This window comes from Lissotriton helveticus, chromosome 12 (genome assembly GCF_964261635.1).
Source record: "Lissotriton helveticus chromosome 12, aLisHel1.1, whole genome shotgun sequence".
Classification (NCBI taxonomy): domain Eukaryota; kingdom Metazoa; phylum Chordata; class Amphibia; order Caudata; family Salamandridae; genus Lissotriton; species Lissotriton helveticus.
This window is the reverse complement of record NC_136073.1, coordinates 717,197,459-717,209,668: the sequence shown is the minus strand read 5'-3', so window position 1 is coordinate 717,209,668 and position 12,210 is coordinate 717,197,459. Positions and strand designations below refer to the sequence as shown.

The 12,210-nt window shown below is 47.1% G+C and overlaps 1 protein-coding gene across 1 annotated transcript in view; it reads left to right on the top strand.

The window, feature by feature from the left end:
- The window catches only part of LOC144798354 (uncharacterized), a 90,355-nt gene extending 80,301 nt beyond the window's left edge, over positions 1-10,054 (top strand). Inside the window, exon 4 of the mRNA XM_078669189.1 lies at positions 9,508-10,054. Within this exon, the coding sequence (XP_078525315.1) occupies positions 9,508-9,569 (62 nt within the window). The 3' untranslated portion in view covers positions 9,570-10,054. The remainder of the gene's footprint in view (positions 1-9,507) is intronic.
- Positions 10,055-12,210: the final 2,156 nt, after the last annotated feature.

The following is a 12,210-nucleotide window of genomic DNA, read 5'->3' as shown; positions in this document are numbered from 1 at the left end:
CATTTCTTGCCACAGAGATATCCGAAAAGTCGACAAGGCATAAAGCCCTGTCTGCCTTCCCTCCCATACACTGCTGGATATAGGTAACCAACCTCTACTGCCGGTCTTTAGCCGTAAGGCAGGGTGCACTATATCGTATGTGTGGGCATATCAGCATGAGCAGTTATGCCCCTAAAATATTCAGTCCATTCTGGAATGTTATAAGTGCACAGGGAAGCCCTGAAGAGTACATGGGCTGGATAATTGTCAACACGAGTTTCCTAGCTCCATGATGGCTTAACTGATTTCTGAGATGTTTGGTACCAAACATCCTGTCTTAATAAATCTGCACTGATGCCGGTTATGGATTTATTAATAAATTGACACAGAAGACCCCTTTAAAGGGTCCCCTGAAAACCTACCAAGCAGTGGTGTAGTTCCTGACTTGTTTTCACCAGCCTGCCACTACCAGACATGTTTCTGACCTCATGGGGTGACAGCCCGCACTCTCAGAGGACAGAGGAAAAAGCCTGCTCTGGGTAGAGGTGCTTCACACCTCCTCCAGGAAAGTATGGCATTCCTTGGCAGGAAGGGGTGAGAGCTCGCACTCTCAGAGGACAGAGAAAAAGCCTGCTCTGGGCAGAGGTGCTTCACACCTCCTCCAGTAAAGTATGTTATTCCTTGGCAGGAAGTTTCAAAGGTAATTCTGCCTTTGAAATCCAACTCAGAAACCTCCAGAGAGTGGGGGAGACCAAGCCCTCTTTCCTGCTCCATTTCTGGTGGGAGGAAAGGCTGGGGAATTGGAAAGATGACGAGGAGGGTGCCCACTTAACCTACATCAACCCATGGGTAGGGAAGGTAAAGTGAACCACTCTTCTGAAATTCCACCATCTTGGAATGGTGGAGAAACCTCCAATCAGGGCTAGGGTAGTGCCTCTTCCCACTGGAAGCAGTCACTAGAGGGTGTAGACACCAAAAAGATAAGTAGCCCATTGGCTACTAACTATCTTCCCTTGTAACACCCCTACATTCAGTATTTAGGTGACACCCAAGAACTGAACATCAGATTCGATGGACAAGAGAAGACCAGGACAAAGAAGACCTGCTGCTCAAGAACTCAAGTCCTGCTGCAGAAGAAAAAGGTGACAAAGCCTGCCTGCTTATCCAACCACTCAACGATCACTGCTGCTGTATCATCCTGAAACCTGAAAGGACTTCAAGAACCCTGGATCACCTCCACCCTTCAAGAAATTGCCATGAAGCTCACTTGAAGTGAAGGTATCACTTCCCTGAACACCGCAGGCACCATTCCCATGAATACCTGTGTGTCAACGTGCGGCTCCCCAACGACCTCGGCACAGCATCAAAACAAGTAGAGGGATAACAGCCTCGGAGGGTAAAATCTGCCTCCCCGTCATGTTTCGCGGCACCAGGACGTACCAGAGCCAAGGTGTACCCGGGTTACCGAACCCCTACAGTAAACACCAAAAAGAAGAGTACACACTGGACTACCGAAACACCAGAAGCAAGCCCCCCTCAAGGGACATTGAGACACCCGAGACCCACTTCCTGAGTGACTCAACTGTTCCGAGATCACCCCTCCAATTTACCTGCTCCTGACCGCAAGGCCCTCAAGATGCATGGTGTTACTTTTACAAATTGCTCTTGGATTTTTTCTTGAGTGTGTGTTTCAATTCAATTCAATTCAAAATCCTTTATTCGGTTTCCAGATTCAAAGAAAACCATAAAAGTTCATAGAAATACAAGGATAACAATATAAATATAAAGTTTCACGATAAAAAATGTAAAAACAATATATGATACAATAAAATTTCCAGTTGATCAATTTTCTTGGGGTGTAACTAAATTCATTAGGGAAATAAAAGGCCCGAATAAACTTTAGCCAAGATTTGCTCTATGCCTAACACAAAATTTAAGGAAACAGGCAACATTTTTTGTGTATAACTCATCTTCCAGAAACTGGAGGGCTAGGAAAGCAGGGCGGCAAGTATGTAAACCCAGCATTTTTAGGATTGGAATTATCCAAACTTTTCTAGGCTCAGTATAAAATCTACAAAATAGAACAATATGTGTGTGTCTCATTTATTGCCTCTGTGAGTACAACAAATGCTTAACACTACCCCCAGAGAAGCATAACTGCTCACCCACACTACCACAAAAAGAGAGTTAGTATTAGGCCCAGGCGGTAACTTCTGCTCCGCTCATGAGACCTTTCAGGCATGAAGCAGAGATTGTTTTTCTGTTTGCACGCTCAAATTCTGTTGGCACTCACTCGTGGGTGCCAAGATACTCTCAGGCAACATTCGAGCATGTGCTAGACTTCTCACACCACTAGCGATCTTCTGCAAGACTTTGCGCTTATTCGCACGGCTTCCGGCTGTAAAGGCGCCAAACTAAGTGCCGATCGCAATTGCACATGGAGCACTCAAGCAGCTTTTGTGCTTGAGATGCAACTGAGAGGTTTACAACTGCATGTTGGAGTTAGTTTTTTTGTGGGAGAAGCCATTTTTAAAAACTTTTTTTCAACAGGAAGGAAGTCCCCCAGAGACTCCACTTTCTGTTCCTGTACAGCAGGCTCATCCCAGTGCTTAGTCCCTCTCTTGATCACTTTTAATTTGAATTTCGGGTTGGAACAATCACTCTCCTTGTCTGCTGCATATATGCCATTGGATTTAAGGACTTTGTATTTGAGATTTCACAAGTAAGTTGAAAAACTGTTATTTGATTTCTTAAATGTATTCTGGTTGGTAGCCTGCAGTTTCAGTAGGGGCCTATTTTTTGCATGCAGTTTTTCTTCTTTTGTAAAGGAAAAAGGTTGCACAGTTCAGTACATTTTCTCTATAATTTTTAATAAGTTTGCATTATTCATTTAATTCACTATGTGGTCTAGTCTGCCAATGGGCCTTTCAGCCAGTAGGTCCATTACTAGCCATGACTGAATGCAACAATAGTCTGTTGTGTCTGTAGAATTGAACAATTGTTTAGGTGGGGTAATTATATTTGATGTCTTTGGTGGATATATGTTGTTTTAAAATTTTCTAGCCCATTTCATTTTCGTTTTTGCCATTGTTGAATTAATGTTCTTTCTTCTGTGTTATCAATTCATACCTCCTTTGTCTGGCCAGTGTGTGAGTGTGTTTGCCATAGTCAAGTGAAGTCAAAGAAAAAATTTATATAGCGCGCTACTCACCCAGAGGGTCTCAAGGCGCTTGAGGGAGAGGGGTTAGCTATTGATCGAACAGCCAGGTCTTGAGTTGCTTTCTGAATGAGAGGTGGTTCTGTGTAAGATGGAGGTGGGTGGGGAGGGAGTTCCAGGTCTTGGCCGCCAAGTAGGAGAAGGACCTTCCTCCCATGGTGGCTTTTCGTATGTGTGGAATCGCGGCGAGGGCTTGGTTGGACGATCGTAGTTGGCGAGTGGGGGTGTAGAAGGATAGGCGAGTGTTGAGGTATCTGGGTCCTTGGTCGTGGAGGGCCTTGTGTGCGTGGATGAGGAGACTGAATGTGATTCTCTTGTTGACGGGGAGCCAGTGTAGGTCTATCAGGTGACCGGATATGTGGTTGTGGCGAGGAATGTCTAGGATGAGTCTAGCGGAGGCGTTCTGAATACGTTGAAGTCTTTTCTGTAGTTTGGCTTTGGTTCCGGCGTAGAGGGTGTTTCCGTAGTCCAGTCGGCTGGTGACGAGTGCTTGGGTGACCGTCTTCCTTGTTTCGGTGGGGATCCATCGGAAGATCTTTCGGAGCATGCGTAGGATGTTAAAACATGATGATGAGACGGCGTTGACTTGTCTGGTCATCGAGAGGGAGGAGTCTAGGATGCATCCCAGGTTGCGAGCATGGTCCGTTGGTTTGAGTGCGCTGCCCAGGGCCGGGGGCCACCATGAGTCGTCCCAGGCGGAGGGGGATGATCCTAGGATGAGGACTTCCGTCTTGTCTGAGTTCAGTTTTAGACGGCTGTTCTTCATCCACTCGGCTACGTCTTTCATCCCTTCGTGAAGGTTGGTATTAGCGGTGGTTGGGTCCTTGGTGAGGGAGAGGATTAGTTGGGTGTTGTCTGCGTAGGAGATGATGTTGAGGTTGTGATGGCGTGCGATGGATGCGAGGGGACTCATGTAGACATTGAAGAGGGTGGGGCTGAGCGATGATCCTTGTGGTACGCCGCATATGACTTCGGTGGCCTCTGATCTGAAAGGGGGAGGCGGACTCTCTGGGTTCTTCCGGTGAGGACCGAGATGATCCAATCCAAGGCCTTATCTTGTATCCCGACGTTCCTGAGGCGTTGTACTAGGGTGCGGTGGCAGACCGTATCGAACGCTGCGGAGAGGTCCAGGAGGATGAGGGCTACTGTTTCCCCGTTGTCGAGCAGTGCCCGGATGTCGTCTGTGGCTGCGATGAGGGCGGTCTCGGTGCTGTGATTGGCTCGGAAACCGGACTGTGAGGGGTCGAGGGAATTGTTGGACTCGAGGAAGGCGGTGAGCTGACTGTTGACGGTCTTTTCTATGACTTTGGCGGAGAATGGGAGGAGCGAGATGGGGCGGTAGTTCTTAAGCTCAGTGGGGTCTGCTGTAGGTTTTTTTAGGAGGGCACTGAGTTCGGCATGTTTCCAGCTCTCCGGGAAAGTAGCGGTGTTGAAGGAGCAATTGATGATGTACCGTAGTTGGGGGGCAATGATGGAGTCGGCCTTGTTGAAGATGTGATGAGGGAAGGGTCGGTTGGCGATCCGGAGTGGATGGAATTCATCAAGCGGATGGTGTCTTCTGTGCTGATCGGGGACCATGCGCGGAAGGTGGTGGTGGGGGGCTTCGGTTCAGTGGTGAGGGGAGTGGACTGGTCACCGAAGCTGTTATGAATGTCTGCGATCTTGCTGTGGAAGAACGAGGCTAGAGAGTCGCAGAGGTCTTGCGAGGGAGTGATGTCGTTGTTGCCGGCGTTGGGATTGGTGAGCTCTTTGACAATGCTGAAGAGTTCCTTGCTGTTGTTGGCATTGTTGCCTAGTCGATCCTTGAATGCTGATTTATTGGTGGTGCGGATCAGCTGGTGGTGTTTGCGGGTGGCGTCCTTGAGGGCGGTCATGTTGTCTGTCGTTGGGTTTCTTCTCCAGGCTTTCTCGAGGGTGCGGCAGTTCTTTTTAGAGTCCTTGAGGTCGTCGTTGAACCAAGATGCTTTTTTTTTGCCTCCTGGCTTGTAGGGAGGGTTTTTCAAGGGTGCTAGTTTGTCAGCGCTATGGGTGATCCATTGTGCGAGATTGATGGCTGCTTGATTAGGGTCCGTTGGTCTGGCGGGAGGGTTTTGGTTCAGAGATGTGGTGAGCTGGTCGGTGGTGATTTTGTTCCAGCTTCTGCAAGGAACTTGTTTCGGGTGGTGGTGGGTCGTGTTCTTTCTGAAGTTGAAGTGGACGCAGCTGTGGTCTGTCCAGTGGAGACCTGTGGCGTGATTGAAGGAAATGTGCTTGCTGGAGGAGAACATTGGATCAAGTGTGTGTCCGGCATAGTGGGTGGGGGTGTTCACTAGTTGTTTGAGTCCGAGATTGGCGAGGTTGTCCAGCAGGGTGGAGGTGTTGTTGTCGTTGTTGTTCTCCAGGTGGAAGTTGAGGTCCCCAAGGAGAATGAAGTCATTGGAGGGGAGGGCGTGTGGGCTGATGAAGTCAGCGATGTCTTCACTGAATTGTGCGCGGGGTCCTGGGGGTCTGTAGATAAGGGTGCCTCTGAGTGTGGTCTTGGGATCGGTATGTATCTGGAAGTGAAGGTGTTCGGCGGCTGTGAGGGTGTCGTCGGGGCTGGTCGTGATGCGAATGGTGTTCTTGTGAACGATGGCAATGCCTCCTCCTGTTTTGTTGGTGCGGTCTCTTCGAATGATTTTGTATCCTTCCGGGATGGCTATGGCGACGTCGGGTGCTGATGAGGCGTTCATCCAGGTTTCCGTAAGGATGGCGACGTCCGGAGTTGTGGTGTCGAGTAGGTTCCATAGTTCAATGGCGTGTTTGTGGATCGAGCGGGTGTTGAGCAGGATGCATTTCAGGTGGTTGTTGTTTGAGCTCAGTTTGGTGTTATTGGCTGTAGTGTGGGTCCTGATGCAGCAGAACTTGCAGGATTGGCAGGTGAAGGGTCCATGGGTGCGTCCTGGGGCTGCTCGATAGCAGTCGGGGAGTCGGCCAGTGTTGAGTGCAGTGAGGGATGCGGTGTCGTATGATAAGCGGGTGGGTTGGTTTTGGCGGGGGCCAGGGGGCATGGCGCTGGGCGCGGTCCAGGCGCCGACTGGCGTAGACGGGCTTACCATTGGCGCGCCTTTGGCGCGCATAGGGCGCGCCCGCTGCGCGCAAGTGCATCTGTCATAAATGGAGAGTGGAGGGGGGGCGGAGCAAGGGAGGAGCAGCTGGGAGGCGGGAACGGGGTGGCGAGTGGGGACGGGTAGCGGTGAAGCTGGAGGGAGCAGGGGTGGGGCAGGAGGACAAGTCCAAAACAAAAGTATGCACAATGCTAACAGGGGCACGGAGGACGATGACGCACAATAATCACAGGGGCACAGGCACAATCACTCGAGGGGCACGGAGGACGATGAGGCACAAAATAATTACTAATGCAGGCACAATTAATATCAGCTCAAACAATGACTGGCACAATAATGCGGGCACAATAATTACAGGAGGACGATGGTCAATACTGGGCAATACTTATCAAAGGTAGCGGAGGCAGCGGCAGAGATGGGGCAGGAGGAGTGACCGACTCTGACCAGGTCGTGTCACCATAGGTCACCATGGCCATAGGTCAAAATTAGTCTTTTTTCGCCATGTCACATGGCCAGGGGCCCTTTTGTACAGTCAGTGCCCCTAGGCCTGCATGTGTTCTTTGTTGCCATGCCTCCTTGCTTGCTGTTTGATCATGTGGTTGGTGGCTAATTTGTATAGGCAGCTAGTATAATTTGTCATAGGGGTATGCATGTGTTCTTTGTTTGCCATAACTTCTTGTTTGTTGTGACCATGTGGCTGGTGGTCATTTTGTATAGCCAGCCTGTGTGCTTTTGCCATAGGCCTGCAGGTCTTCTTTGTTGTGGCCATGCCTCCTTGCTTGCTGTCTGACCATATGGTCGGTGCCCATTTTGTGTAGCCAGCCAGTATGCTTTTGCAAATAGGCCTGCATGTCTTTGTTGTGGCAATGCCTCCTTGCGTGCTGTTTGACCATGTGGTCGGTGGCCATTTTGTGTAGCCAGCCAGTGTGCTTTTGCTATAGTCTTCTTTGTTCCCCATGCCTTCTTTATTGTTGTTGTGGCCATGTGGCTGGAGGCTATTTTGTGTAGCCAGCCAGTGTGATTTTGCCATAGGCCTACATGTGTTCTTTGTTGGTGCCTTGCCTCCTTGCTTGCTGATTGACCAAGTGGCCAGTGGCCATTTTGTGTAGTCAGCAAGTGTGCTTTTGCCATAGACCTGCATGTCTATTTATGTTCCCCATGCCTTCTTGCTTGTTTTTTTGTTGTGACCATGTGGCTAGCGGACATTTTGTGTAGCCAGCCAGTGGCCTTTTGCCATTGGCCGACATGTCTTCTTTGCTCCCCATGCCTGCTTGCTTGCTTGTTTTTGTTGTTGACCATGTGGCACTGACTGGCAGCTGTTTTGTGCGTCCAGCTAGTGTGCCCCTTTGCTATAGGCTTGCATGGATGTTTGAGATAGCAGTTTAATAAATTGGTTGCTTGAGGATAATTTCACTTATTTATTAAGAAAAATCGATTTTTTATTTGAGGTTTTTTTCTAATTTATCTTAAAAAAAGTCATTTATTTTTTCTATTTCTTTTTTTGCCATTTTCCTAACATCTGGCATCAACCCCATGTCTTCTACGGATGCACAACAGTATTCATTTGTCTAAGGATTATTCCATTGTTACCTGCACCTCCCTGAGTGCCACATGCCAAATTGATACACATAAAGGAAACAGTCAATCAATCAATCAGGGATTTGTGAAGCACACATTTTCTTATTTAGGAATTGTATTTGACGGGTCTGGTTCTTGGTCAGAGGCAGTGAAGATTAGACGCCCACTGTTTTTTAAGTCACTAATGGCATTATCAAACTTTAGCCGTAAACTAGGCAGACGCCCTGCGGGGGAATTATTACACATCTATAGGGCCAAATGTGTGGTAATAGCAACCTATGGAGTGGGAGAATGGGGCTACGCAGAGGTACACACATTGCAAATCACTAAAAAAACATTTTTGAAATTTCTTCTTTCCCTTCCCGATAGTAACTCAAACTACATCTGCCACCAGGAATTGGGTATGCCATATTTGGAGGACATGATTAAGATTCAACCGTCCTCCTTTAACATAAAATGTGGACATCGGATGAAACTGGTTTTAATCAGGATATGTTAACAAATGCGCTGGGTATGGATGTGTGAAAAAATGAGATGTCTAGAATATGTGAAAACATTCCTTTTAAAGTTTGAACATCTGGAATATTTCACTGAGCCGCATTTAATGTGCAGTGTCTCAAGAAAATCCCTGAAGGACAGTTGTATGAGTCTTTTGGGCGAATGTAGAGCGACTACTGAATTGAGGAAACCAACGGTACAAGCCCACCAGTTAACTCTGTTGTCCCCAAACGATACAGCTATACTTATTATTAATAGTTGGGGATTTTGATTGTCTTCTGTTGACACGTTTTAGGGTAAATATTTTACATAGATTATTAAGTTTTCCCATGGTAAACGATTGGGCAGGAGTTTTGTGTAAGTGCCCATGTGATGACATCTCTGTACAATCTACTTTTCACATTTTGCTATTCTGTAGGTATTATGATACACCAAGAAGGAGATAGATCATCCCCGTCCTAAAGAAATTGGAGCTGAAACAGTGGCGACTCGCATTTTTAGCAATACAATACCTAGAGAATTAATATGTTATTGCATCAGTTATTGTGTTTAAAAAAATGTTTTTAATTTACGGAAATCATTACTATTGTAAATTGTGAATATGAATTCAAATGCCACTGAGACCTCCTCCTTTTATTGATTATATTGCAATTTTATGATTGTTACTTACTACCATTAAGTATTTAAGTAGCAAAGAATTGAATTAATTTTATTGTGCTTTTATGGTTTTTTGTATTATAACCAAATAAAGACATTTGAATTGAATTGAATTGAAAGTGAAGCACACTACTCACCCGCAAGGCACTCAAGGCGCTGGGGGGGGGGGGGTCTTGCAGCTTGGTTTCACCCGAAGAGCCAGGTCTTGAGGCTCTTCCTGAAGGCTTGCAGAGTGGGATCCTGAAGGCTTGCAGAGTGGGTTTACAGAGTGGGGTTACATCTGTATGTTGTTGTTTGCGCTTGTTCTTATTCTTCCTGAGTGTACATCATGTAAGTTTATGTTGGTGTGGTTTTAAGAAAGGATACACTATACTGAAAATTATTTACAATAACTTAAGTAACCACACTAACTGTTATTATTTGCTTCTACTACTAATTGAACTTCAACAATGCCATGTTTCACTGATGTTCTTCTTGCTTGTATGCTTTTAGGTGCACAAGAGAAGAGACATCACCCACAGTACTGCCAGACAGAAGGCCTGTGCATGACATGATGCGTGACTGACTACGCAATACAGACATTTCTTCAGCTTGTGAAGCTAAGTGCCACTGCCAACTGACAGCTTGAGGATGGCCCTAAAGAAAGGTGCTGCCTAGATAAAGGGCCAGTAGTGAGGAGAAGAAGCAGATTTCCACCACTTTCGTGCCAACCAGAACCTTTTCCAGCAAACTTCTGCCTTCCGCACCGGTCTCTGGCGAGCAAGCTGAGAGCAGCACTCTTACATCAGCAGCACCACCCCAACCTAAGTTCAGGACCATGTGTGTCAGTGAGGCAGCCACTGCAATTATGTCGAGGCTGGCGAATATTGATAATGAATTGGATTTGTTCCTTTCACAATTTAGTACACACTTGTTTCAGGAAACAGATCAAAGTGGACAGCAGCTGTAGTTGGAGCAGAACAGAAGGTTGAGCTTTCTTCCGAGCAAGAACCACCTCTTTTAGAATAATTGTCTCCCAGATATCCAGCAAGGAAAAGGAAGGGAACTACTCCATCACTTTCTCTAAGCACCACTTCTGACGATGATGATAGGGATATGGACTGGCCCCCCGGCAGAGTCCAGGAGACAGCAGGAGAGAGGCAAGGGAAAAGAAAAGTTCCTCAAAGACTTAGACTTATGGAAGGCGATGATGAGGCAGTCATGGTGGAAGGTGACCCAGAGGAGTCTGACATTGCTATTCAATCAGCTCTGAGGGATGTGGCACAGGTAGCACCGCCACCAGCTCCCATATCTGCTAAGCCCCAGCTGAGACCTTCACCAACCCCTACCTCAGGATAAGCAAAGAGACAATCAATGACATACCCACCTACCTCTAGTTCTTATTCAGGCTTTGGCAGTGGCATTGTAAAAATTACTCCTCTCCAGTTTGGGAGTTTATTAAGGTTGGCAAAGAGGGGGAACACATTGCAGTGTGCACCATTTGTCACACGAATGTTCGTCAAGGTAAGCCTGGTACACATTATGGTACTGTAGGCCAAGTGACTCATATGAAAAAACACCACACAGTCAAGTGGTAGGAGCACCTTAAAACAATTGCTGACCATGGTCATGATGGTGAGGAGAGTCAGGGAACACCAGCTACAAGTCCAATCACGGTGGAAGGTGACGATGAGAAAGATGAGGGTGACATCTTCCATAAAGCAGCCCTGTCCCCAGCAGTGCATCAGCAGATTCACTCACCTGTGCAACTTCAAAATGGCACAAGATTCAAAGTTAGATGGAGACACCACAGCATACAGTGACTTCCCATTATGACGCAGATTGAGTGTACCACCATCATCTACTTCTCAAAAGACGCCTGTGTCAGTGGCCCCAGATACATAGAAAATCAAGGCTACAATTACAGGCATGTTTAGGCAGGAGGGGCCCTAAAAGCACATTACACAACCATGTTTCCACAATTGGAAGCTGGCAAACATTTTAGTGCTGGACCTCCTACCTTTTTCTTTTCTGGAAGGCGAAGGATTCTTAGAATTTGTGGCAGCCATCTACCTGAAATGGAAGGTATCACGTCAGACCTATTTTGCCAGAGTTGCTGTTCCAGCGCTGCTTCACAATGCGCTGCAGTTGGTTGGACAAGTTCTGCAGCAGAGTTGTGTTCACACCATTCACCTGATGACAGACATGTGGACCAACATGTACATATGTTTGCTACTTGTCCCTTAATTCTGGCAATCTGGGAAGGGGTCAGATATGTCTGCAAAGCTAGATTTGGTTTGGAATTAACTTTCACTGTACGGGAGATTATGATGGGATACAAGGCTGACCCTAGACCTGCACGCCAAGCACTTTTCGCCATCATATTAGTCACTACTATGCTTGCCATTGCAAGGGTCTGGATATCGCCCCAAACCAGCAGCACGGTAGAGTAGTTGGCAATATTGGTCGAGATTTTTGAGAATGAAAATGCTTTGACTAAAACCGGAGGTATAGGCTCAATGTAGAAATTCCAAGATGTTTGGCACAAATAATTTATGGCTGAATAATATAATCTTAAATTCCTGTTCCTTTTTTCGGGGGATTGGTCCATGTAAAGTATATGATTGTGAAGCTACCCTGTCTTGCCATTGTCCAAGTTCAAGTTCAAGTTCAGTAATTTGTATAGCGCACTACTCACCCAGAGGGTCTCAAGACGCTTGGGGGAGGGTGGGTGCATTACTTATCGAATAGCCAGGTTTTTAGCTGCTTTCTAAAGGAGAGGTGGTTCTGTGTAAGGAGGAGGTGAGTGGGGAGAGAATTCCAGGTTTTAGTCGCTAAGTAGGAGAAAGATCTTCCTCCCATGGTGGATCTATTGATGCGCGGAATTGTGGCGAGTGCTTGATTGGATTTGCGTAGTTGGTGGGTGGGTGTGTAGAAAGACAGTCGTTTGTTGAGGCATTCGGGTCCTAGGTCGTAGAGGGCCTTGTGTGCGTGGGTGAGGAGACGGAACGTTACTCTCTTGACGACGGGAAGCCAGTGGAGATCTTTCAGGTGACCGGAAATGTGGGCCTGACGGGGGATGTCGAGTATGAGTCTGGCTGAGGCGTTTTGGATGCGTTGTAGTTTTTTCTGTAGTTTGGCTGTGGTGCCGGCGTAAAGGGTGTTTCCATAATCTAGTCGGCTAGTGACTAATGCGTGGGTGACTGTTTTTCTAGT